The 26,007-nt window shown below is 41.2% G+C and overlaps 3 protein-coding genes across 4 annotated transcripts; 2 read left to right on the forward strand and 1 right to left on the reverse strand.

Moving 5' to 3' along the window:
• Positions 1–735: 735 nt before the first annotated feature.
• LOC128255173 (locomotion-related protein Hikaru genki) lies at positions 736–22,223 on the reverse strand. 2 transcript variants are annotated; one of them, XM_052984719.1, is made up of 9 exons: positions 21,741–22,223; positions 8,762–9,886; positions 6,575–6,799; positions 5,478–5,575; positions 4,870–4,944; positions 4,142–4,478; positions 2,930–3,418; positions 2,165–2,347; positions 736–1,802 (listed from the first exon to the last, which is right to left on the reverse strand). In XM_052984719.1, the coding sequence occupies exons 1-9, from the start codon at positions 21,868–21,870 to the stop codon at positions 1,594–1,596; spliced, it is 2,871 nt and encodes a 956-aa protein (XP_052840679.1). In that variant the 5' UTR covers positions 21,871–22,223; the 3' UTR covers positions 736–1,593. The 2 variants fall into 2 exon arrangements, with proteins under 2 accessions (XP_052840679.1, XP_052840680.1); XM_052984720.1 differs by lacking the exon at positions 4,870–4,944 and having other exon boundaries at positions 21,741–22,222.
• On the forward strand, positions 12,115–14,159 carry LOC128255174 (probable cytochrome P450 4p2). Its single transcript, XM_052984722.1, has 8 exons — positions 12,115–12,349; positions 12,429–12,629; positions 12,690–12,771; positions 12,839–12,939; positions 12,999–13,269; positions 13,327–13,547; positions 13,602–13,916; positions 13,980–14,159. Exons 1-8 carry the CDS (start codon positions 12,148–12,150, stop codon positions 14,144–14,146), a joined length of 1,560 nt encoding a protein of 519 aa, XP_052840682.1. The 5' UTR covers positions 12,115–12,147; the 3' UTR covers positions 14,147–14,159.
• Positions 14,520–18,916, forward strand: LOC128254616 (uncharacterized). The gene is made up of 16 exons (XM_052983779.1): positions 14,520–14,737; positions 14,812–15,012; positions 15,072–15,153; positions 15,210–15,310; positions 15,372–15,642; positions 15,700–15,917; positions 15,973–16,287; positions 16,356–16,521; positions 16,859–17,094; positions 17,154–17,354; positions 17,408–17,489; positions 17,549–17,649; positions 17,709–17,979; positions 18,034–18,251; positions 18,308–18,622; positions 18,680–18,916. The coding sequence occupies exons 1-16, from the start codon at positions 14,539–14,541 to the stop codon at positions 18,838–18,840; spliced, it is 3,138 nt and encodes a 1,045-aa protein (XP_052839739.1). The 5' UTR covers positions 14,520–14,538; the 3' UTR covers positions 18,841–18,916.
• Positions 22,224–26,007: the final 3,784 nt, after the last annotated feature.

Below are 26,007 nucleotides of genomic sequence, written 5' to 3' on the forward strand. Positions count from 1 at the left end.
AAAATACACAAGAATACAATTTGGTGGTTTAATATAGTGACTAAAATATAATAAATACCTATAGAAATAAATGTTTACGATTTCGATAATCCAAATAAGTATACTAAAACAATATTTTACAATAAATATATTAAAATGTTGAGAAAATTATATGAATAAAGGTAATCGAAAAAATACGGACCAAAGAGTAATCATGTTCTACCAATATTTTTTAAGTTATCCTTACATTTTTGTCGATATTAAGTATTATTGAATTCAATTTCGGAAAAGAAAAACGTTATTTTTTGGTGTTTATTATGTGTTGCTCACATATTTTTTAATACTCTCAGCCACTATTGTTTACTATTCCAAACTGTCATTTAAAAACAAACAAACAATAAACACTTTGCCCTTGAAAATCACAAAAGCCTAAAATAAAATTGTACAGTAAAACGTTTTCTTAGTCCGCACAGTCATTTTTTCAGTGCAGCACACATTTATGAAGTAACTGTTTGCATTCGCGGCTGAAGTAGCTGTTGCGTCTGTAGATGTTGCTGCTGTAGATGTTGCTGCTGTAGATGTTGCTGGCGGGTATGCTGCTCCTGTGCTCGCATTAGCAGCTGGCTTAGGCGAAAGAGAAACACGTGCATTTGGATTTCCTTGGCACACTTTTACGCTGAGCTTACGCATATATGTATACATATTACTTCTTCAAAGAAGTCCCAGAGCCAAAAGAAAACAGTTAAAGACAGAGGATTGCATTTTACACAATATTCGTATTTTATTTTAAAACGGTCTTTTCTTTACACTAAGATTGCAGCTGCTTACAATACTATGCTCCTCTGCTCTATTTGGAATCAATAAGGGATATGACTTTCAACAGCCCCCAAATTCGGTGGCTTTACTTTGCTTGGCATTTCTTAGCTCCTAACTAATCAACACTCATCCAACAACTGCTGCTGCAATCTCCTCTTTCTGTTTCTGTCAGTGTAATACATTTTTTTTAATGGTGGAATAGAATTGTTATTCTGTATACATATATATATATATATATACTCGCACTGTGGGTAAGTTTGTGTGTTTGTATTTCGTTTAAACATTTACATTTATTTAACTTTGAGTTGCAACCAGAATACGTAATACATAAATACCTGTACGCAGCTGTTGATTATATATTTCATTAAATAGTTATTGTTAGTATAAGGATTCTTCGTAATAAAATGCAAGCGCAAAGTTTTTATTTCAATCTGAAGAACGAATAGCTTTAGAGTGTGCCTGATCAACTTGATCGATCTATTAAGAATACATAGTTTTAAAAGCGTTTGACAGAAGATAGTTTCTTTGGAAATTTCGTGGGCCACTAAACGATAATGATTTGAATTGAACCTATCTGATAAAATATCTATTAATTTTGATACCTCTCACTAAGTTAATCTAAATATCACTCGGGTTCGATCTGTATTCGGAATTACAGAATTACGGCATCCCCTCATATACGTATGCAGGATGGGTGTGATCCGTAATGCTGACTTGGCGGCGAATCCTTGGCTTCGGGTTTTCTGTCTTTCGGGCTTTCTGGCTTTCGGGCTTCCGTTCTGGTTCTGGTTCTGGAGGTTACACCTCCTCGTAGCTTTTGCACTTGGGCATCGGACCGGACCACCGGCCATCCGGCTGGCATTTGGGCCGTTCGGGCGGACCCTCGTAGCTCTGGACAAATCCGGGCCGACACTGGACGCTCAAATAGTCTCCGGCATCGTAGTTAAACTTGAGCGGCGCTATCAGACCGTTGGGCGGATCGCCGGGATAGGGACACTGTGATTTGCCTGAGATCGTGGATCGTGGATCGTCGATCATGGATCATGGATGGTCAGTGGACAGTGGTCATGCGTGTACAGTTATCAGGTATCAGATATCAGGTATGTTATTTGATGATTCGTGATCGTAATCGGTATCGTTATCGAAATCGAGATCGGTCGTTTGTTCGGCGAAAATACAACACAAGAGTCATTAATTGGGTTGGTCTGTGAGCGGGCCCACGAGGAGGAGGAGGAGGAGCGGTGCGCCGCGCCGGCGATCTCTCGCAGCGCACGCATATACATATACATATATATCGTATATATCGTGTATATATACGTGTCTATGTCAGTGAGTGTGTGAGTGAGTAGCGAGTAGCGAGTCTACTTACAAAATGGCGGCGAGTGCGACCACTGTCCATTCTCCGTGCAGATGATGCTCGACTCGCCCACCAGGCTGTGCCCGTCGTTGCAGCTGAACGTGACCAGTGCGCCCACGGTGAGGCGCCTCTGGCTCAAACTGGTGCCCCCGATGCGCCCATTGAGCGGCGCCACTGGCATCACGCACTGAATGACTGCGGAGGTGTGCGGGTGGATAATCGATGGTGGACCAGTAGTAAAGGGGATTCGAGAGTTAGTACAAGTAATTTTTCATATAAACAGAGAATCTTAAGCAGGAATACATTTTAAAGCCCGGCATGAATAAACAGTGGTCTGATCACCATGTAATGTTCAGTTGTTTCGTATGGTTCGATAACTTATTACTACTAAGAAACCGAAACCTAATGATCCAATCAATGGTTCGATTGTTTAATATTTTTGAAAACTTTGGGTTAAGATTTGGTTGAAAGAAAGTGTCGTGACACCCGTGATAGAGTTAAAATATAAATATGATTTAACTATAAAGTTTTCTAAAATTAAAAAAAAAGCTTTTTGTAACTTTATAAAATTTTGCACTAATTTTTAAGCTTGATGAAGCACAAAATAGTTTTGTCCTGACTTTGGTTCAGGTCTACTTTAAAGAATTGGAAATACATGATTCTCGCTAGGCAAGTACCCAAACGAAGCTTCTCAGATCCTCCCAAAAAGTGCCTAATAATGGCACATTTTCTCAATATCTTATATACCCTATATGGAATACCGCCCCGATCGCTCACCTTTGCAACGCGGAACGGGGCCACTCCAGACGCCCGACGGCTCACAGTCCAGCTGTGCCGGACCGGTCAGCTTAAAGCCCCACTGGCATTTGAACACCGCCCGCCCCCATGCCGAGGTGTTCAGCTCGATCAGGCTGAGGTGCGGGTCGTCGAGCTCCAGGCGCGGACACTGGATGGCATGGCAGGTCGGCGTCGGCGATGACCAATTGCCGGAGGCCAGACAGGTGGCGTTCCAGGCCCCGTCCAGCCGGAAGCCCTCGGGGCACTCGTACAGTGCCCGCTGGCCCAGCTTGTTGCCCTCGAGGCGCAGCTTGAGCGGCGCCAGCGGCTCTGTCAGCTGCGGACACGTCGAAGTGGCCACCACGACGGCAATGCTGTTGGTTAGTCCGCGCGGCGAGGTGCAGGTGAAGGTGCCGGAGTCGTTGTTCTCGATGTTCTTGATGCTCAGCCGGTAGCGTACGGCCTTCTCCTCCTGGGCCGGTGACCATCCTGTGGGGGGATATAAAACAATTTAAGTTGCAAACTGTATGAACATAAACCATTTTATTTTACATAATATTACAATAATAAGTAGTATTTATTTACGGACTTTTTTAAGCATAGTAAGTTTGGTTTGGTTTATTAATTCCAGTTATTTATAAAATGTATGGCCTACATCTGGGGGCTTACATTAATCTAGTGTATCTTTTTTATTCAGGCACCGAAAATGTTAATGTTATGTAATGTTTCAATTTTATAATAATAATAATAGTTTTAACACTTTATTTTTTCCAATTCGCATGTTTGTTATATACTTTATGGGCAAGGTTGATATTGATTTTTATACTTTATGTTGGCCAGAGTAAATAGATTATTTATTACATGTGATTTTATATATGTAAATTATTACCTCAAATAACGATACCGAAAGGTACATAATTTAATTGTGTTGTGATACCAAGACATTACTATTAAAGTTGTTAGCTATATGACTAAACATTTCTAGCCAGAAATAATTTTATAAAATATAAAATTAAATATAAAAATTAAGTTTGTCGTTCAGTTACATTGCCTTTTTTTAAGGCTGAGGCTTACGTATTTAACCTACGTAAGATTTAAGAAAATATTTCATAAATTGCTTGATGTAATTATTAACAAACAAGTATATAATCTTTAAAAAATGTGTCCAATCCCGGATATAAATAATAGAGTGCCATTAGACAACCCACTCACCTGTGGAATACTGCATGTACCAGCTGGTCCAGCTCCACTCGGGCGTGCCCCTAACCCTCGGATACATGCAGTCCAAGAGCACGGTGCTGTGCGGCGGAACAGCCATCACGCCGGAGGGTTCGAAGGAGTGCGATCCGTTGTAGACCTTGATCCGGATGGAGGGGGCGCTGTCCTCGGAGTAGTTGGTCAGCACGGTGGTGGGGACGCAGCTGGGCATGCGCGGTGCCCACAGGCCGTTGGAGCAGAGGACCCGCGACTCACCCAGGAGCTTGTAGATGCCCAGCTCCTGGCAGCGCGCCTGCAGCGAATGTCCGTGCGGCAGATCCCATCCCACATTCTGAGGCAAGGGGCAAATCGCAGGCAAGCAGTGAGGGAAATGCGAAAGGGTGCAGATAGCGGGGGGAGGGGAGGGGTATGGATAAAGCAAAGCAAAGAGAGAGAGAGAGAGAGAGAAAGTGGAGAAAGTTATCAAAAAATTAGATGCTCCCGCGAACTGGGAAAGCGGCGCTGGTTGCTCTGGCGTGCAGTTCCTCGCGTTTTTCAATCAGTGTTAATCTGTATCTTGTATCTCGTATCTTGTAGGTGGTATATCTTTTAAATTGTATCTTTTATCTAGCATTCACTCCCTGGGTGTGTTTCTGTGTGTCGTTGTTTGTGTTTTTTTTGGTGCTCAGGTTGTGGGTTTTCTTGTGGGTGCAATCTACACAACAGCTACAACGACGACTCACAATTTCTGTATTTGAGAGAAGTGTCGATTTGGATAGGCGCGTTTTACGCCAGCCGCGATTTGGTGGGATCGGTGTCTGCAAGAGAGAAGATCAGAGAGTGCCAAAAGAACACACATACTATAGAGAATCGTTTTCGTTTTCAATTTCTTAGTTTTTTTTTGTTGTTTTTTTTTTTTTTTTGCCCGATTTTGCATCGAGCATCGGCATGCAGATGGCTTGGTCGCTGGTCTTGAGATATTGCGATATTGAGATTTTTGGTGAGTTTTTTCAGGCTGAGATGAGGATAGAGCGATAGACAGGTGCGAGTAGACAGAGACAGGCAGAGAGAGATATATATATATATAGTTGATCGCTGTCGAAATCGAGATCGGAGCTAGGATCCCCTCACAAAAGCAATCGAGGCATTAATGGACGCAGGAAATCAATCTCCGGAAATCTACAAATCGTATGCATGTACGAGTACAATAGGTGTACCGGTGTGCGTTTGCGTGTGCGTGTGCGTTGCATGTATGTGTTGTTGTGCTGTTGTGGTAGTGGTGGCGGTGGTATTGGTGGTGGTGCGGCAGCCAGTTGACCCGTCGACGGATCGTCGACCTCTAACCACTTACCACTGAAATGTTGCGGTAGCTGAGCAGCAGGTGCGACGGTATCCGGTTCACGTGGCAGCTCTTGTACAGCGGCTGAAACTTCACGTTGCCATTATCGTCTGCGGATGGCGATATCGGATATATCGTTGAACGGAGGAAAAATATCACCAATTGGTTATTTGTACTTTTTCAAAGCCAAAAAGCCATGCGAGTGGCCGATTTACATGAAGTTTTAATGAAATCTCTACTGACTTAAACATTAAGGGCCGATTTCTCAATAACATGTTAGTTCTTGACATGTAGTTAAATGTTATGTTATTATTTATCAACATCATGTTAAAGTTTATCTGCAAAATGTTAACTAGAGGCAATCTAATGGTTACAATTTGTAACATACCCAACAATTAAGATTAGATTGAGAAAGGGAATTTGTTTTGCCCAACAATGTTACTTCATGCTAACTATCTCTGAAAGATTACGAACTTGAACATTAACATGACATTGAGAAACCAGTCTTTTTAAACTTAACTTTGAAAATGGAATATACCTCATAAAAAAGAAAGAACAATCAGTCTGACAATTTTCTTTTTATTTTAAAAAATCTGTAGAGATTTCAGTACCTCCTCCAAATCTTTAAGGTTTTTGTTTTGAGTAATACTCTTCATAAAAATAATACATAAATATAAGCAACAATAAGTGAAAAAAGTTAAATAGATAAAATTTGAAACAATAGCCAATTGATATGGTAAATATGGTTGTTATAAAAACACAAAACTGAATGTATTAGTATGAAAACCACACTTTTTTCCGTGTAGTTTTAATTGGCGAGCATAATAATTGGGTTAAAATGAAACAACAATCTGATTGTGTGCTGTATTCGCTTGTGTACTGATTGTGTTGTCTTTATTTGCGCACGTAAATAAATGAATTCGCAACTGTTTGTGTGGCTTAAGTGTATATGTAATTGTAGCTATGTATCTGTATCTGCATCTGCATCTGCAATTGCAACTGCAACTAAGTATCTGTGTGTACTTGAGTACTGTTATTAAATTGGTGCATTGTCGTGGGCGTGAGTGGGGGTGTAGTTAATTGGAAGCAAGTGTTGGTGGCTCACTTACCCTCCTCGTTGGTGGCGCACAACGGACCCACCCACTTGCCCTTGACACAGCGGATCTTGCAGAGCCGCCGACCGCCCATGGGACCGATCTCGCCCGGAAACCGGATCTCTGACACCTCGGTGAACTGCTGCAGGATGTCGACCTCCTCGTCCTCCTCCTCCTCCTCATCGAACTCAGAATCGTCCGGATGGACGGGCGTGTAGCCGGCCTCCTCGTCGTAGATACCTACATTTTCAAGGCGGGACGATAAGAGCAGAAGGTGTGGGCGTCGTGAGATGGGCAATGTACCATGCCAAGAAACAGGGGTGGGGGTAGATAGACGTTCAGAGGGGGGATAGAGCAAATAGAGCAAGCATCTAATGAGCCGTCGAACGGCATGCGAATGAAATGAAAATGTCCATGAACATGAACATGAGCATGAAGTTGAAGATGGAGATGCTTATAAAGTGCCGGTGGACAATGGGCGATCTTAATGCCCATCCTAGTTGACCTAAAATTCAAAACCGCCGAAAGAAGCTGCAAAATCCTCAAGTACCCCTCTTGGGCACACACATTAAGCCATGTTGAAGCCGCCAGGAGAAAGCCATCGAGACACCACGAGACGTGCGAAAAGTGCTGCCAGCTGAAAACTTCAATGGGCTGCTCCAAGTGCTTAGATATGCATTAAAAGAAAACCAGAAGGCTGGCGAAGTGGCCACTTAACAGGATACAACTTCATTTCCCAGCAACCCCATCAGAAGGCAGCACACAAAAAAGTGGGGGAGATGTGAAAAGGCAGAGATAACACGAAAGATAATATTATGCTGGCTAATAGAAAATGGAAGAAAATAAAAAACGGAGCCGGAGAAGGATGCGCCAAAGGATACGGATGCGGACAAAGGCGGCTGTAGGAGCCCAAGCTCAAGCCCAAGCCCAAGGCAAACAAAGGAGCCAAAAGGAAAATCATTCCGGCCAGAACAAAGGGCCAACCGGCAACGGACAACTCTCAACTCTGAACCCTAACCACGACAAAGATATGGACTGGCAAATAAACCATGACCGCGCAGCACCGATGGCGAAAATGGGGTAATGAAAAGCCGTCAGAGAGGGTGGCAAATACAGGTGCCCGGTGCAGGTGTGAATTTAGCTGGGGGATGAGCTATGGCTATGGCTATGACTATGACTATGGGTATGGCTATGGTTGGATGCGATGCGATGCGATGTGGCTTTGGCTGTGACTGCGATTAGCTTTTACGAGTATGTTCGGTGTGTGTCCTCTGCTCACAACTTCCGTTAATGTTTGGGTGTTTTGGGTGTTTTTGGGTGTTCGTGTGTACTCATGTGTGCTTCTGTTGGTTGAAATGCCCTTGCAAAAGCGCTTTCAATATTCGCCGACAGACATTGTCAAAATTTAGTAACGTTGTAAAGCTTGAAAGCATGATAGAGCGCTGAAATTAGTAGCCAACCGTCTGGGAGTTTGAGTTGCCATAGGGAAGCATACTAGGCGTATACTTATTTTAAGGGTATAACGGGGGTATGTTGATTTTATGGCTTACTAGGCGGATACTTTATAATTAACTAATCTACGCGGAATATTTCTAGCCTATGCATATCTTAATAATATTTCTCTACTAATATATGCATATATTTAAAGCACAAAAATAGGTAACACCTAAAAATGTTTGAAAAAATAAATGTAATCAAAGTTTCCAAAAAAATGATTCATATGGAACTATTTAAAAATTTGTTATCTGAACTTTTTTTTAACTCTAGAAACAAAGAATTTTCAGAAGTCCATTGAAGATGGAATAATTTGATAAAATTTGAACTGGATTAGTTTAGATATAAGGAAAGCTTTAAAATTTGGATCTGATTAGTTCAGTGGCGTTTTTAGAAAAATGTTCAAATACCACATTTTCTATCATGGGATCTAAACAATTTAACATGAATTGATTAAAATCCAACCCAAATCACCCAATAGTTAAAAGCCTCCTGGCTGAAACGGACAACTAAGGAACTTGTCACTTCGCGACCTATGACCTTTGCAAGGGCACTTCGGTGTGTGGTGGGATTTATGTGCGATCAGCGATCAGCGCGACACGGACGGACAGACAGACAACGAGACAGCAACAGCGGCGGCAAACTCATTCAAGGCATTGGGCACTGTGGCATTGCCAGTGTCTGGCCGCCGTGCGGGCGCACACTCACCCTTGTCCTTGCGACTGGTGGTCTTGGAGCTGGAGTCGCCACCACCCTTCGGACGGCTCAGTGCACCCGTGGTCTTGCCGGACTTGCGCTTAACACGTTGCCACAACAGGGCCACTCGTGCACTGCTCGACTGATTTCCATACTGTTGGTCCAGTTCCGCATCCGCTCCAGCTTCCGGTTTGGGTTGCGCTTCCCCTTCCCCTTCCGGTGGCAGCTGGCCGAGATCGCCCTTGGATTCGGTGCTGCGCCGGCGACGCCAACGCGGGCTCCGGTCACGCTGGTCGAGCTCAGCAGCGTGACTGTCCCCGCGTCGGCGGTGATGTCCCGTGGCCTCTGGTTGGCCAACTTCTGGCCGCTCCTCCTCTTCGATTGCTTTCTTATTGCTTAGGGCCTGCTTCTCTTCAAGGGCTTTTATATCCTTCTTCAGGGATTGCTCCTCCTTGTGGCCGACCACCTTCTTCTTTGGCTTCTTCTTGGTGAGCTTAGTGCACTTCTCCTTGCCTCCCTCCGCCAGACACTTGTTCAGCCTGGCCTTCATCTTGAGCTTATGAAGTTTCGATTTAAGTTCCCGATTCGGCTCACGACTCTTCAGGATGTCGGCTATGTGCACATAGTAGACATCGCCCTCGGCGGCCAGCTTGCTGCCCGCCCAGCGATCCGTATCCGCCGAGGCCTCCGTGTCATGGAGGATGGCATGGCGCTTGTACCGACTGCCACGCCCCCTGCCCGTCTGCCCATTTTCGTTCTCGATTCGCCGCCGACGGCCAGAACCGGCACGTCGCCTTTTGCCCTGCTTGCGATTGGCATTCAGGCGCTTGTCCTCCGGGTCACCATGCGGATCCTCATCCTCGTCGCCCAGATCATCGTCGCCCACCAGACTGGCGGCCGCATCGCCCGCATGCAGATGGTCGTCGCCCAAGTCGAGTGAATACGGATTGATTACGGCCGCATGGTTCTCGTTGGGATGTCGCGGCACCGAGTCCACGAACTCCACATCCGCCGTGGTGAAGTCCTCTGGCAGGTAGACCTGCGTGGTCTCGAATTTGGCCAGCGGCTGCTCCGTCGTCGCTTCCGGCTTGACAATCGTGAAGCGCACATCTGGCGCCCGACAGCCCGGCGAGGCATCTGCGGATGGATAATGGAAAACGGCAAAATAAGAACACTTGCAAAAATTGGTAGGAAATGGTAGGAAAACCAAAAGAAGGTATTCAAAACCAACCAAAAACAGTCTGAGAAGTCTTACGCTATGCTCTTATCTGATAGTTGATAATTATTTACTTTGCTTTTGAAAGCAAAATGTGTTTAAAAACATTTATTTGAAACTTGCAAAATGTATTTAAATACATTTATTTGAAACTTGAAATTTGTACTTATTAAGAAAGTAGGTACTTTACTTATTTAGTAAAAAAAATGTATTTTAAAATGTTGTTGATAATAGCTAATATCATGACAATAATTTAAAAAACTTATTTTCTATTAATAATTTAGATGTCAAATTCATTTTAAAAATAGTTGAAATTTTTACATTTATTATATATTTGCGTTAGCTAGCAAATAAAATTCACTATATGAAACTTATATTGTTAAACATTGTTTCTAGTTTATTAGTAATTAATTACCAGAGACAATTTTCCAACGACTATTTACAAAATACATACAAAACAAGTTCAAACTCCTAGGTTAATCAATTTTTTTTTGCCTCAGTGAAGATTTACCAAAATCTTATTCCCCCAGAGATTGTGGCTTGGCTGGAGGTAATGCAATTTCATGTCTGTTAGAAACTCTTGCCATAAATATTTCATATGTGATCTAATTTAATAACTTGGCCTGGCTGGTAAGAACTTTCCACTTGACGTCGCACAGACTTTGAGTGCCATCGAAATTGCAAATTTCCAATATGCATTTGGCATGCAGGCAAGTAATCAGGGGGCGGAATGCAGGAAGGCAGGAAGGCAGGAAGGTCGTGGCACAAACGCACAGTTCAAGTTTCAATTTTACATGAGAGGTGGATGGCAGGAGGAACTCGAGCGGAAACCGAGTCAAAATCAGAGCCCGGATTTCAGGGTATTGCATAGGAGGGCAAAAGTCGCGGCAACATTTTCCGCAATTTCCAACTACAGTCAGCTTTTCGTTATCGCCGGGGGCAGAGTTAAAGTTTTCCCAGCTCTACTCTCGCTTTCCACTTTTCTTTTATTCCGTAATGTGTCGTGTACTTTGTCTGAATCTAGGTCAGGATACCATAGTATAGCACTGGAAAATGGAATCACTGCATTCTTTCTAATTGATGAAATTGAATCGCCAATTAGCTCTGGATGCAAATGCAGCTGAGTGGCAAAGGAAAAAGGTTCGATGACCATCGGGCATTGGCACTTAGTTGATTAAATCTGGCGAGTACAAGCAAAACTAATATTATTTATATTTACTTAGGTATCAAATGCTCTGAATAGTAGACTAGTTTGTTAACAAAAAAAATGCTTTCTACTATTGTTTTTAAACGCAATTCACGTCTAATGTATGTATACAACAAAGCAAATGATTAAAAACAGATTCAAAGTGCATTAGAGCGATAGGCAGTAATTTGATGTGCGATACAATATTGACTGCACACGACGTGAACTAAGAGAGCGAACACATATAAATATAGACATTTTTACCGGGCATTATTTCATGTCTTAGGCAGAACTTCCGCTTAAACAATGGCTTTAATGGATTACTGTTGCCTCTAATTCTATAAGGTGAGCCAAGAATTCAGCATACTTGGCTTTTTCGGTTGAAGAGGTAAAACTAAGGATGTAAAGATGTAAAATCCATGGAGAAAACATTGCTATAAGTTTGTTTGCCAAGTGCCATTTAGTGAATTCAGATTTAATTATAAGAATGGAATACCATAAGCAGATTTATATAGTGAACATGAGGTCAAGAGTTAGATTAGATTTGTTATAATTCTTAAACGCAACTTATTAACAACACACGAACAAGTAGAATCACGAACAGAGTTAGTCCGACAGCTAGAACCAGTTGGGAATTATAGCTTTCCAAGCGCGCCTAAATTTATTTTATACAAAATATTTTTCAAAAAAAAATTTTTTTAAAAGTTGTATTTCAACCGATAGTTTGGCAAACTGTATTAATATGTATCAAATAAAACTAGAATTCACTATTAAAACTCATTGGGTGAACGGGACCATAAATATCGATCAGCTGAGCGAACGAACAACAAAAGCATAGAAACATACAAGTTTCAAGGGCGAAATCTAATCAGTTGTGGTCGGGGGTTTCGTGTTGTTAAGCCGGTTGATAGATGAAAGCTCGCGTGCAACGAAAGCTGAAAGTCGAAAAATCAAAACAGTGCTGAGCGAGAGATCAACCGATCCAGTTCGACAGCGATGATTTGGCTTCTGTGGCTTTCTCTTGCCATTAGTGTAGTCGTGCACTGGATCTATAAGGTAAACAGAGACTACTGCGTTCTGGCCTTTTTCGCCAGGAGGGTTCGAACCAAGGATGGAAAACCCCTGGAGAGCATTGTTCCCATTACCAAGGGGCGCACCATCTGTGCCAACAGTTTCGATTTGTATGGCAAGGACGCTGGTGAGCAATTGGTGCACTTTAACATCAGGTTTCTTATCTTAATAATACCGCAATTTCTCTGTTTTGTTGGCCAAATCAGCCCAAGTTTTCAGCCACTTGCGCCAGTTGGCCCAGACTTACCACGAAAGCTATCTTCAATATGGCCTGGGCTTTTCGAATTACAATGTAACCGATGCTCACAACGCGGGAAATATTCTAAATCATCCTAATTTGATCACAAAAAGCTACATATATAATTTTCTACATCCATTTCTGAGGACTGGCGTTCTGACCGCAACAGGTGAGATTGCAATTGACACCTTTTTGAGTGACACCTTTTTACAAAATCTTATCTTTTCAGAAAAGAAATGGCACACGCGTCGAAGTATGCTGGCTAGGACTTTCCATTTCGATATATTAAACCAGTTTCAGGAGATCTTTGTGTGAGTACTTTAAAAAAAAAATACTATTAAAGGAGTAACGAGCATTTATATTTATTTTAAATATTAGAGCGGAGAGCTTGAAGTTCATTCAACACTTCGAGGGCCAAAATGAATGTGTGGTCTCGCTGAGAGACCGCATAACCATATTCACACTGAACAGCATTTGTGGTACTTGAAAATCAAATATTTGTAAAGGATCATAAGGCAAAAGGACATTTCTTTGACAGAAACTGCCATGGGCGTTAAGCTGGATGAGATGGCAGAGAAGGGGGATCGCTACCGAGAGATGTTTCACCGCATCGATGAGGGCTTCACTAGGCGAATCAGCAATCCCCTCTATTGGGACGATTGCGCTTACAACCTGTTTGCAGCCCGGGATTATGCCTCAGCATTGAAAGTGGTCCATGCGTTTTCCAGCGAGATTATTGCCAAACGAAGGGTTCTTTTGGAAGAAGAACTGGAGTATAGACGCGCCACTCAAACGGCTGACGATGATATGTGAGTTTGTTTTGAAATTAAAAGTCCCACTGATTAAGTACTTTTTCCATTTATTAGATGTGTGGCGAGGAAGAAGCGTTTCGCCATGCTGGATACCTTAATTTGCGCCGAGAAAGATGGACTCATCGACAATATTGGCATTTGTGAGGAGGTGGACACCCTGATGGCTGAAGGACATGATACCACCTCCATTGGCCTGGTGTTTGGCCTAATGAACATGTCACTTTATGCTGAACATCAGGAACTATGCTTCCAGGAGATCCAGGAGCACATTGAGGGTACGTTTGATCATAGATGTAAACTGGAAAATTCTGATTTCTGATCGTTTTCAGATGACTTAAGCAACCTGAACCTGGGTCAATTGCATAAACTAACGCATCTTACCAACTTTCTGAAAGAAACCATGCGTCTGTATCCCTCCATTCCCATTATGGGTCGTCAAACGATTGAGGAAACCGAGCTTGACAATGGTTTAATCCTGCCAAAGGGTTCTCAGATAAATTTGCATGTCTTTGACATCCATCGCAACCCCAAGTACTGGGATTCGCCCGACGAGTTCCGCCCGGAAAGATTCTTGCCCGAGAATTGCCAGAAGCGGCACACTTACGCCTTCATTCCGTTCAGTGCTGGACAAAGAAACTGCATAGGTAAGTACATTTGTCTTGCAAATGGCCCGTTCTTCATCTTATCCCTCACCCTCACCCACTTAGGTCAAAAATATGCCATGCAGGAGATGAAAACATTGATTGTGGTCCTACTCAAGCAGTTCAAGATTCTGCCAGTTATCGATCCCAAGTCCATTGTCTTTCAAACGGGTTTAACCCTGCGCTTTAAAGACAAAATAAAAGTCAAGCTCGTGAGGCGGAAATGCGATTAGTGGTTATATCGATTTTATAAGCTTACGTTTTAGTACTCATCTCAAATGCTTAACTGGCCCTGACTTTGCAGTGGCATTTATTAACATTAAGACTACATGTTTGAATTTACAATAAACTCAATTGTTAAACCCGTTTATTGTATAGTCAGATGAAACAGCGTCGATGTGTCTATTAAAACTATAATTGTACGTTATTAGGTGAACTCGACTTAAAATCGCTGCTAGCGAACCGTGAATATATGTGTTCTATGTGCAATCTAATCTGCCTCGGCTGTTTAAACGTGTAATTGTTGTCTACAAAACCGGCTGATAGTAAAAGCTCCCATAGAATGTGAATTGCGATCAGTGGGCTCAGTTTGGTGGGAGAAATCCGTGGACGCGGTTGTGCAATAATGATTGTCTTGTGGCTGATCGTTGCTTTAAGTGTGCTGCTGCACTGGCTCCATAGAGTCAACAAGGACTACAACATTCTGTCCTTCTTCGCCAAAAGAGTTCGAACGAAGGATGGAACGCCAGTGGAGAGCATCGCACCCATTCCCAAGGGTAGAACCATATTTGCCAACACCTTCGACTTGTACGGCAGAGACCACGGTGAGTGATGATAGTAATCGCCGAACTTTGGCATCAATTAGTTTTTATTAATAACGAAAAATGAACGAGCTTAGCTGGTGTATTTCAACACTCGCGTGATCGCGCTGCAAAAATGGGCATCAGCTACCTTGAGTACGGTGTTGGAACGTCCATTTACAACATCATCGATGCGGATAATGCCGAAAATGTATTGAACCACCCGAATCTGATAACCAAGGGACTGGTCTACAACTTCCTTCATCCATTTTTGAGGACTGGCTTGTTGACATCGACTGGTGAGTTGCATACATATGTCATTCGATCATTGGTTTTTCATCTTCATTTTGAATTTTAGGAAAGAAATGGCATGCACGACGCAAGATGCTTACACCGACTTTCCATTTCAATATACTTAATCAATTCCAGGAGATCTTCAAGTGAGTGCTAAAAATCTAAAACAATACAATGACATGATTAAGTTTCCTCTTTTTAGAACGGAGAGTCAAAAGTTTCTGCAACAGTTCAAGGGTCAAGATGAGGTAACCATATCGTTGCAAGACGTAATACCGAGATTTACCTTGAACAGTATTTGTGGTGGGTGTACAAATAGCATATGAATAATTTACAGATTTTAAATCATTGACTATTCCCACAGAGACGGCCATGGGTGTTAAGCTGGATGAGATGGCCGAGAAGGGTGATCGCTACCGGGAGAACTTCAGCCAGATTGAGGAATGCTTCATTCGCCGCTTGAGTAACCCCCTCCTGTGGGGCGATTCACTGTTCAATATGTTTGCTGCCAAGGATTATGCTTCGGCCCTCGACGTGGTTCATGGGTTTTCCAGCGAAATTATTGCCAAGCGTAGGGTTTTGCTGGAGGGTGAGCTGGACAACAAGCGAACCACCCAGACTGCAGACGATGATGTGTAAGAACACGTTTTGAATAAGGTCTTAACAATGACAATACTACTAATTGACCGCAGGTTTATCACAAAGAAGCGTTTCGCCATGCTGGATACCTTGATTTGCGCCGAAAAGGATGGCCTCATCGATCACATTGGCATTTGTGAGGAGGTGGACACCCTCATGTTCGAGGGCTACGATACCACTTCAATCGGTCTCATATTTGGCCTGATGAACATGTCTCTGAATCCGGACAAGCAAGAACTATGCTTCCAGGAGATCCAGGAGAACATAGAAGGTAAGATGATACCTGCTCGCAATAAAGAAAAGTCTCATGACTTTAACTCTTTAAGATGACTTAAGTAACTTGGACGTGGGTCAACTGAATAAGCTAAAGTACCTGGAGTACTTTATGAAGGAAACCATGCGTTTGTATCCTTCGGTTCCCATTATGGGTCGCCAAGCTACTCAGGAAACGGAGTTGGCCAATGGTTTGATCCTGCCGAAGGGTTCTCAGATAACCATTCATGTCTTTGACATCCATCGTAATGCCAAATATTGGGATTCCCCAGAAGAATTCCGCCCCGAGAGGTTCCTACCCGAAAATTCCCAGAACCGCCACACCTACGCCTATATTCCATTTAGTGCTGGCCAAAGAAATTGTATTGGTAAGCGAATCTTTCTTTATCTTAATGAGATCTTTAGTAAGCTATAAATATTTTATTAATTTTTCTAGGTCAAAAGTATGCCATGCAGGAGATGAAAACCCTGATGGTGGTTCTCCTAAAACAGTTCAAAATTCTGCCAGCAATCGATCCAAAAGACATTGTCTTCAATACGGGAATTACTCTGCGCACCCAAAACAAGATTCACGTGAAGCTTGTCAGGCGAAAAAAAGTTTAGTGCCTTGCCTTTTTAAGATATTATATACATAACTCTTTATAATGGTTATTTATATCATAAGAGTCAAATTTACTTAGCTTGCAAAGCTATTCGTAAAAACTTTTCAAAGCACTGGATAACTATAATTTTGTTAAAATCTAAAAATAAAATACTCATTATAAATTGTTTCACTTTTAAATAAACTGGTTTATGTTGACACTATAAAACACATACCATGTAATTAGTGAGCTCGAGCAAAGCTACACACATTCAAATGAGGTACAATCTAATCAGTTTTGGCTTTCATACCGGTAATTGTTGTTTATAAAACCGGCTGATTGTGATCGCAGTAATCAGTTTGTCGAGAGAAGTCTGTGGCTGCTGTTGTCTTAAAATGATTGTCTTGTTGCTGGTCGGCGCCTTAAGTGGGCTTCTGTACTGGCTGTATAGGATTAACAATGACTACTGTGTTCTTGCCTTCTTCGCCAGAAGAATCCGAACAAAGGATGGACAGCATGTAGAAAGCATAGCTCCCTTGGCCAAGGGTACTACCGTATTTGCCAACAACTTTGACTTGTACGGGAAAGATCACGGTGAGTTATCAGCACAATTTGTCTTCCCTAAGCTTCTAAACTTATAATTGCACCCTTAGCTGGCGTATTTAATCACTCGCGTGACTGTGCAAAAAAAATGGGTGAGAGCTATATTGAATATGGGATGGGAACGTCCATTTATAATATTATCGATGCGGATAACGCCGAAAATGTACTAAATGATCCAAATATGATAAACAAGGGACTAGTGTACAATTTTCTACACCCATTTTTGAGGACTGGTTTATTGACATCCACTGGTAAGTTTGTTTTGGCCTTTGCTCTTTTTGTTCTATTTACTCATAAATTATAGGAAAGAAATGGCATGCGCGACGCAAGATGCTCACCCCGACCTTTCATTTCAACATACTGAATCAGTTTCAAGAGGTTTTCAAGTGAGTTGGATTACACTTTAAAAATAATCTTGTCTATCTATTGTTATCTCTCTTATTAGAACAGAGAGTATAAAGTTTCTACAACAGTTTAAGGGTCAAGATGAGGTAATCATCTCGTTGAACGATGTTATACCCAGATTTACTTTAAACAGTATTTGTGGTGGGTTTGCCAATTAATATTTGCGAATGATTTATTAATATTTTAAACTATATCTACAGAGACGGCCATGGGTGTTAAACTGGATGAGATGGCCGAGAAGGGTGATCGCTACCGGGAGAACTTCAAACAGATTGAAGAATGTTTCATTCGCCGCTTGAGCAACCCACTTCTGTGGAGCGATTCACTGTTCAACATTTTTGCTGCCAAAGATTATGCTTCTGCCTTGAATGTGGTTCATAGTTTCTCCAGCGAGATTATTGCCAAGCGGAGAGTTTTGCTAAAAGATGAGCTGGACAACAGAGGATCCACCCAGGCCGCAGATGATGATGAGTAAGAAATGTTTGTGACTGACTTCAAATAATAATTATAATCTATGGTAAATAGATTTATCACAAAGAAGCGTTTCGCCATGCTGGATACCTTGATTTGCGCTGAAAAGGATGGCCTCATCGATCACATTGGCATTTGTGAGGAGGTGGATACCCTCATGTTCGAGGGCTACGATACCACTTCAATCGGCCTCATATTTGGTCTGATGAACATGTCTCATAACACTGACAAGCAAGAAATATGCTTCCAAGAGATCCAGGAGAACATCGATGGTAAGTAAATACATAAATCAGATAGAAATAGTTTTAATCTCCTTGAAACCTTTCAGATGAGTTGAGCAACTTGGACATCAGTCACTTGAACAAGCTCAAGTACCTGGAATACTTTATCAAGGAAACAATGCGCCTGTTTCCTTCTGTTCCCGATATGGGTCGGGAAACCAGTCGGGATACGGAGCTAGATAATGGCCTGATCCTGCCAAAGAGCTCCCAGATAGTCGTTCATGTCTTCGACATCCATCGAAATCCCAAGTACTGGGATTCCCCGGAAGAGTTTCGCCCGGAAAGATTCCTGCCGGAAAATGCCCAGAACCGTCATACCTACGCCTACATTCCATTCAGTGCTGGCCAAAGAAATTGCATTGGTAAGTCATTGCCACCATAACGTACGCATTGGATTATTTTTAACCTATTTTTTTTAGGTCAAAAGTATGCCATGCAGGAGATGAAAACGCTGATGGTGGTACTCCTGAAACATTTCCAGGTTCTGCCAATTATCGATCCCAAGGAGATTGTGTTTGAAACGGGAATAACTCTGCGAACCAAGAACAAAATTCATGTGAAGCTCGTGAGAAAAAAGTGACTCAGCTTTGAGGGAAAAGATTTATTCCAGGAACTCTGTGAATCATAAAATGCAACGTAGAATGCCTCTATCCAAAGACTCCTTTCTATTCTGGGGAGTAAAAATGTCCCTGCGACTGGCTTATGGCCGATAATCGTTGGCATCTCGACAGCTGCCGTCCTATAAATCATTCATGCACTGGCGGGCACAAGCAGTTCTCTTTTACTTCTATTCCTATCCGTATACCTATGGCCATTACCATTCCAACTCCCATTTCCCACACAGCGGGAGCTCACTGTCCCCTTCCCCTTCTCATTCTCGAGGGAGCCCAGAAAAAGTCAAGTAATCTCTGTCTTTCGGCTCACATATACATATAGGAATGCAAATGCATAATGCACTGGCGACTTTTTGTCATTTGGTTTTCTTCTTCGGCTTCTTTCTGACTGACTTCCTTTTGCTTTAACTGCGATTTTGACAGTTCGTTACTCGGTTATACCATTTGCATGCATAATGCAGACTCAGCTTTGTTCTAAGCACATAAAATGTGGCAAAGAGACATGTGACCATGGGCTTGCGAAATGCACGAGTGCGTGCACTGAACAAATTGTGGCTTAAAACCGATTTTGGTCTGGTCTATCTTAAACCAAAAATGTAGCAAAGGCACACCGAAAATACATAAATTATTTTGATCGTAATTTAGGCTTTATTCCCAAAGAAATTTAGCCGGATGCTCATACAATAAATTATAAATTGATTGATGTTTTATAGCTGGGAGAATACGGTTCTTAAAATAATTTCTTTTATCTTAATGGTGTGTCTAAATTTTAAGTCGAGCTTTTCTCACATCTCAAGTTTTCAATCTAGATCGTTTTGAACACTATTTATGTACATTCACAAAGCGGAATCGCAGTTGAGCTGTTTCAAATTCGTTAATATATTTAATATTTTAATAGCAAATTAATAGATTTTTTGTCGCTAAAATCGGAGTTTTATCCTTTAAATGTATTTTTATTTATTTATTTAATCAATATTTCTCTATAAAAAAATGTAAAAGAATATTTAGGAATAGATTTTGAAATTAAAATAAATATGACTGTTTTTAAAAAGAGTTAGGCTTATTGCAATTTGAAAAGAAAAGTTCACTTTTGTTATGAGAAAGCATACTGGCAATAAGATTTTGTTCAAACAAACTTAAGTTAAAATATTTTTTATTTTTCAATTTAAATTTTTCAATATCAACTTTTAAAAACTCATATTTTCGTAGTGTGTGTGGTAACTATGTGAGTATGCAACATCATCATCCATCCCGGGATCCCAGGATTTATGGGACAGGACATGGGAAATGGGTGAAAGGGAACTGTGCTGGCCTGTCAGTTTTAGTTTCTCCATCGGTTATTGCATATTTCATCAGTGCCTCTGTGTGCTCCTCTTTCGCCGCCATAAGTCAACATTAAATGGATTCCATTTGTGAGTCATGTAAATTGAATTCCATTCGCTTTTATGTGTGTCGAGCAAATGTTTAAATTGCTGGAAATTGAAACTGCACAAGGTTAAGCCCACTTTTTTTTCAGCCCCTCACCTGGCTGCCAAAAAGTGCGCAACAAAAGTGGAAACACAGCCACAAAAAGAAGTCGCAATATCTGGCAAAAACAAAAAAAAAATTGCGTCGTCCTTTTTGGTTTGGCTGAGTGAAGGCCAAAACCCCGAAAGCTCAACAGCTGGCCCTGTCGATGTGGTAGGGGAAATTAGAAGGCTGCCAGAGGGATGGCGATGGAGGCACAGTGAATTAATTACTTTATGCGCATCTGCGTGTCGTTGTTGGGCACTTTACACTTCCCCGCATATCCTTTACCCCATTTCCTCCCTTACCATGCCCACTTTTTCGCTTCCCTTTCGCAAAACTCACACATGACGCTATTAATTTCTATTACCAGCCTCAGACGGCCTGCCATACTTCATTACGAGCTTTCGTGCAATTGCCTTTGGCCCTAGCTACCTTCCATTTGTTCTGCCTTTTTACACTGAAATAAAATTAGCTAGGAAAGGACTAAATTGTATGGGGTATAAATATTTCGAAATCTCTTTTCCAGCCAATTATACATTTTTTTATTACATGTGGTTGCTACTTTTTTAATCCACTCTCATCTGCACAAAAAAAAGGCACAAAATCCCAGGACCTAAATTATTTATAACCAACATAATTTGAATATCACAAAAGCTTTAAATCATTGTCAAAATTATAAAAACGGAAGCTGACTGAATGTTTATTCTTTCTAGAAAATAAAATCAAAAGTAAAAATATTGTTATATAGTAAGCTTTTTATTGTTTTTACGAAATATAAAATAATTAGTAAGTAAGAAAAGGTCAAAGAAAAACATTTTATCTTGAAATCAGAACCAAATTAAATCATGTTATTTATTGTTCAAATACCCTTTCTTTAATTCCTTACAATACAGGGCAGTAGCACTAAGGATGTCAGTCTTTAAAATAATAAATTATTTTGTATGAATGTTTTTTCCGCAGTGGCCCCGTTTTCGCGCTGCCCTTGCTTGTTTGTTGATTCTGATTGGGATTAAGGTTGCCCATGGGTTCTCGGTTCGTTTTGATTGCCTTTGTGCCGCAGATGCCGTGAAATATTTCATTTGCTGCCAGTTATTTGCTCTTGCGCTCTGCAGTTGTCCTTCCTGTTTCGGATTCATTTCTACTCCGGTTTTTGCTTTTCTTTCGGATTTATTTCGTTTTGTCGACTTATGCGTGTGCCTGATGAGCGCTGGGCGGGCATGGAAAACCATTTAATAATGTGCCCGGGCATCGGTGTAACCTTGTTTGAGGCCTGTCATAATTTATTTACTATTTTCGCTCGACCCGCGGGCGAAGGTCAAACGGAAGCGCACACGTGGGCAGGGCAATTAGAACTCACCTGGCTCGGATGTGGTGCTGGTCTCAACGGGCTCCGTGTTGGCATTGCTTTTGTCCAGGACCAGCAGCAAAACGGTCAAGGATATTAGGGCCCAAAGCGGCTTGTGGCGCATACGCTGCCTGCTCCACATGTCCACAAGGATCAGAATGCAATTGCCAGAATTTCGGTTGGTTTTCTGCTATCAAGATTTCTGGTAGAGTCTTCTCGAGTTGTATATAACACCACTGCACTTCACAGGCTTGCTTTCAATGAGGCAAAAATAGAAATCCACTTGGCCAACAACACTCAGGCTCACACGCTCACACACTCACACAATCACAAGCAGTCACCCACACTCGCACAAAACTATATGCAACGAGTGCGTCTGTGTGTTGGCTTTAAAGTTTCACTTTTATTTGTCAGTCCTTTTGGGTATTATCCTTTCTTGAAGCTGAGAACCTCTCCTTTCGAGTGACGACAATCGAATGCTTCGAGTCCTGCGAGCGTCTCGCTTTTATACCGCTCGTTGGATTCTGCGCAGCTTCGGCTCCGCTTCGTTCAGTTGCAATCGGCTTTAAGGACGAAGGATATCACTCGACGAAACTCCCCTAAGGATGTCACGTGCATTTTGCCGGCAAATCGTGTGTTTTTGTTTTGGTTTGGCCCATGTTTTGCTTAGTTGCTGTTGCTGTTTTTCCACTTTTCCGATTTTCCGCTTTTCCTCTCTTGCCGCTTTCGCTTTTCCGTGTGCTTGTGTGCGTGCCCTTGTAACGCTCACGTAGCTTTCCTTTTTCCCACCCTCACCCTCACCGCTTGGCCTGCTACAAATGAAGTTTTCCGCTTGCTTGCCACATTGATTTAGTTACTTCCCAGTTTAAAACTAATTTAATTATACTTTCCTAATACCGCCAGATAACCTTTTTTACTCCGGCAGTGAATCAATCACAGCAAATCAATTACGATTTTGATACGAAAACAAAGTTGGACGCCCCAAATGAATCAAAAACTGGGTTACTCAAGTTACTGGCTACCTTAGTTTTCGAAATATAATTTTCTTTCAACTTTTTTGGTATGCATTTGGGTGTTTAAAAAATTGAAAGTATTAATATAACTACTGAAAAGAGACTCTTTTTAGACTCTTTATATACTTAAAAACAAGAAAGAAAGAAAGTCCATTTCCTCCATTCAGAAATACCAAATCTTCGTTAGCAAAATGTAAGAAATAACACGGAAGTTTCCGTAAAATATATTTCTTCATTTGATGTTATTTAATAATAATAATTTTTTAACGAAAATAGTACATTACACCCTGAGAAAAAAAAAACGGAAATCCAAATATTTTCACTTTGAAATAAATATTTTCGGTATTGTTTAAATCAAAGTATGTTCTTTAATTTTTATGTTTAACTATGAACAAGTTTAAATTTGAAATGAAACAATATTGCGATCTACAATTTTCCTATTACCATGTTTTAAGTTTAGTTTAAGAACAATTATATTTTGAAAAAACAATGTTACATTTAAACATTTTAATTTTTAATTGTAATATGCTGGTTTTCTCTGGTGTAGATATTATACTATATAAATACAAAATATTATACTATATAAATATAAATATAGTGTACCGTAGTTTCAAGTACGAATAAAACAAGATATCCCTCAGATAAAAGAGTGGAGTAAATCTGACTGCAATGCATTCATTCCCCATTTTTCACCTGCATCTGCCCCGAGAAGTATGCTATCAATTGTGCTGACGTTCGCTGTCTGCTGGCCTTTTCCGTATTGGCCAATAGTGAAGCAGCAGTTGCGGTGATTTCGAAGCACTTGTGCTGCGGCTGGAACTAAATGCCAACTGGCAACCAGGTGGCGGATGCCACTTGGCCACTAATTACGCAAATGAATGCTCCAGCAATGCTGTCTGGTCCTGGTCCTGCTCCCCTTCGCAAGATAAATGTCACTCATTGGATGTTGAAGTTAAGGTCCTGGCCAAAACCGTAACAATGCTGTCTGGCTCTCTGTTGTCTGTCGCATTGAAATTTTGCTTAAATGCGAAATGCGAAACGCGCTCAACTCAAGTCGAGTGGAAAATGAATGTTTGTGTGCTGCATTCACCCTGCTCAGCTGGAAATCCAATTGTGCAGCAGCATTATCTCTTGTGTATAATTTCTGGCATCGCTACCCAGGCCCACCCGAAAGTTTGGAATGCAATCAGGCTGAAAATTTATACGTTTAGCATGTTTATCCTGCCTTCAGCAACGGCGACCTTTACAGCAAAATTCAATTTGCTGTCCTGCAACCGCAGGCCGAAATTACATTTCTGGTATTTCGATTCACTTCTGACAAGCTAATAACTGATGTTTGGCCTGGGTGCAAATGAAAGTGCGCCTGGATGGGTCGCACATTTTGGTAAATTAATTTCACCAGATTTCATTATTTAATCAAGGCAATTACTTACTGACTGTCTATAAATTAATAGTCAAGTGATGCAATCAAAAACTAAATATTTATCTAAGAAGTTGTGCTTGTTTTAAGCAAGATAATCAAGGAGTTTTGCTTCGTGATGTATGAATAATATAATTTGCTGAGTTTAAAATGGGGTTTGGCTCTTTGACCCTATGAAGAAAAAAAAGTACAAAAAATTGTATTAAAATAAGATTTGAATAAAACAAAAATTTGATTTTTAAATAGGTAAATATGTTTACATATGTATAAGTAGGCAGAGTAATATATTTAACAATGTTATGTAATGTTTAAATAAGTTTTCAATAATTGTTTCGTGTCTAGTGTCAGAAAGAATAAATAAAATAAGTACATTAAATCTTGGCTGGGGCAACCCTTTTGTTTTTAAGTTTTACAATTTAAGTTATTGTATTGTAAATAAGTTATATGTAAAAAAAACACATTATATCCTGTTAGACAACCTTCACTCTTTATTTAAGAATAATTTAAGTTGTATTTAAACTTGTCGACTAACTAATTTTTTTGTGAATTTAAGGAGATCCTTAGAACTTTATTAAAATATAATATTTATGAAGATCTGATGTGGGCTTATAAACCTATGAATAGATTTTCCATTTCAAAATCTGACAAACTGGAATTTAATAAGTTTAACTAAGAACAGGTTCCAACAACCTATTACAAATTTGATAAAATACTCCGACCAACTTTATTTTAATTAATTTACTTAATATATTTTTCAGTGCATCGAACAGCAAACAATTATCAATTGCAAGTAAATCAATTACATTTTTTCGCCCCTTGCCAGATACCGAGCAAAGGGATAAACAAGGATTCCCACTCGATGGCCAAGTTCCTGGATCTTGTCTTGTCATGCAATTATCGAGTTTTAATGAATTTTCGCGCGCAGTCAGAGGCAAAAACCATTACAGGACTCCAGCAGACAAACGGAGAAGGCAGCGAGAAAGTTGCCAACTAATTACCCCAGGACACTTGGCACACAAAAAACCGGCGACTAGCAAAATGCTCGAGTTAATTGCATTGCCAATGATGCGGCAAAAGCGTTTTGACGACCAAAGGGCCATTAAGTCATTAAGACGCTTAAAATGTCATTAAAGGGCGAGCCAACACGAATATAATCTGGATAGATCTCAGCTACATTCAGCTTATATTTTGGCATGGGGAAGGCGGAACCAGTTTCGATACAAATATTTGGCTTACACAATTTCCGCTCATCATCCTGAAGGACCAGAAGTTGTGGTGCTTAAAATTTCTTGAAAGCTTTTCCATTTTTCGTTTGTAATTAGGGCATATTCGCATTGAATTGCAAATGACATTAGCCGGCATTCTGGCCATTCTGCTGGCCAAAGTTTACCGCAGCTGTCGGTCTGTTTGCCCCACAAATGCCTAACGAGCCGGGTGTGTGAGGACAAATCAGAAGTGCCAGCCGAAAATTCCCGCTGCAAATTAAATAACTGCCTAATTGCTTGCCATTGGCAGCAGAGTAAAATGCGCAAATGGCAGAGGGCGTGCAAAAACCAAAACACAACTGACACGACCAAGCAATAAATCTCAATCGATCCCCCAGGTGCAGTGGCAGTTTGGTCAATTAAAAGTCCACCAATGGCTCACGCCGTTGATGCCATCGCTTACAGCGGTCAGGGGTCGGAAGTCAGTGCAGAAATAAAACAAATGGAGAACGAGTAAAACGCGTGGCAAATACGTTAAGTGGCAGCAACGAGCCACAACAATGGGCTCTCTGATGGCAGATCAAAGAACATTCCCCATTTTTTTTCGAACCAAACCAAATGTACAGGACAACGGAAGATAT

Source organism: Drosophila gunungcola, assembly GCF_025200985.1.
Source record: "Drosophila gunungcola strain Sukarami chromosome 2R unlocalized genomic scaffold, Dgunungcola_SK_2 000006F, whole genome shotgun sequence".
NCBI classification, from domain to species: domain Eukaryota; kingdom Metazoa; phylum Arthropoda; class Insecta; order Diptera; family Drosophilidae; genus Drosophila; species Drosophila gunungcola.

Coding starts and splice junctions, on each gene's coding strand:
- LOC128254616 (XM_052983779.1), top strand. CDS start 14,539: ATGATTGTCTTGTGGCTGATCGTTGCTTTAAGTGTGCTGCTGCACTGG. Junction 15,013..15,071: donor TGGCTTGTTGACATCGACTG/GTGAGTTGCATA, acceptor TTTGAATTTTAG/GAAAGAAATGGCATGCACGA. Junction 17,650..17,708: donor TACTTTAAACAGTATTTGTG/GTGGGTTTGCCA, acceptor CTATATCTACAG/AGACGGCCATGGGTGTTAAA.
- LOC128255174 (XM_052984722.1), top strand. CDS start 12,148: ATGATTTGGCTTCTGTGGCTTTCTCTTGCCATTAGTGTAGTCGTGCAC. Junction 12,350..12,428: donor TTTGTATGGCAAGGACGCTG/GTGAGCAATTGG, acceptor TGGCCAAATCAG/CCCAAGTTTTCAGCCACTTG. Junction 12,772..12,838: donor CAGTTTCAGGAGATCTTTGT/GTGAGTACTTTA, acceptor TTTAAATATTAG/AGCGGAGAGCTTGAAGTTCA.
- LOC128255173 (XM_052984719.1), bottom strand. CDS start 21,870: ATGTGGAGCAGGCAGCGTATGCGCCACAAGCCGCTTTGGGCCCTAATA. Junction 5,576..6,574: donor GTGCGCCACCAACGAGGAGG/GTAAGTGAGCCA, acceptor CGCCATCCGCAG/ACGATAATGGCAACGTGAAG. Junction 4,945..5,477: donor GCTACCGCAACATTTCAGTG/GTAAGTGGTTAG, acceptor TCTCTCTTGCAG/ACACCGATCCCACCAAATCG.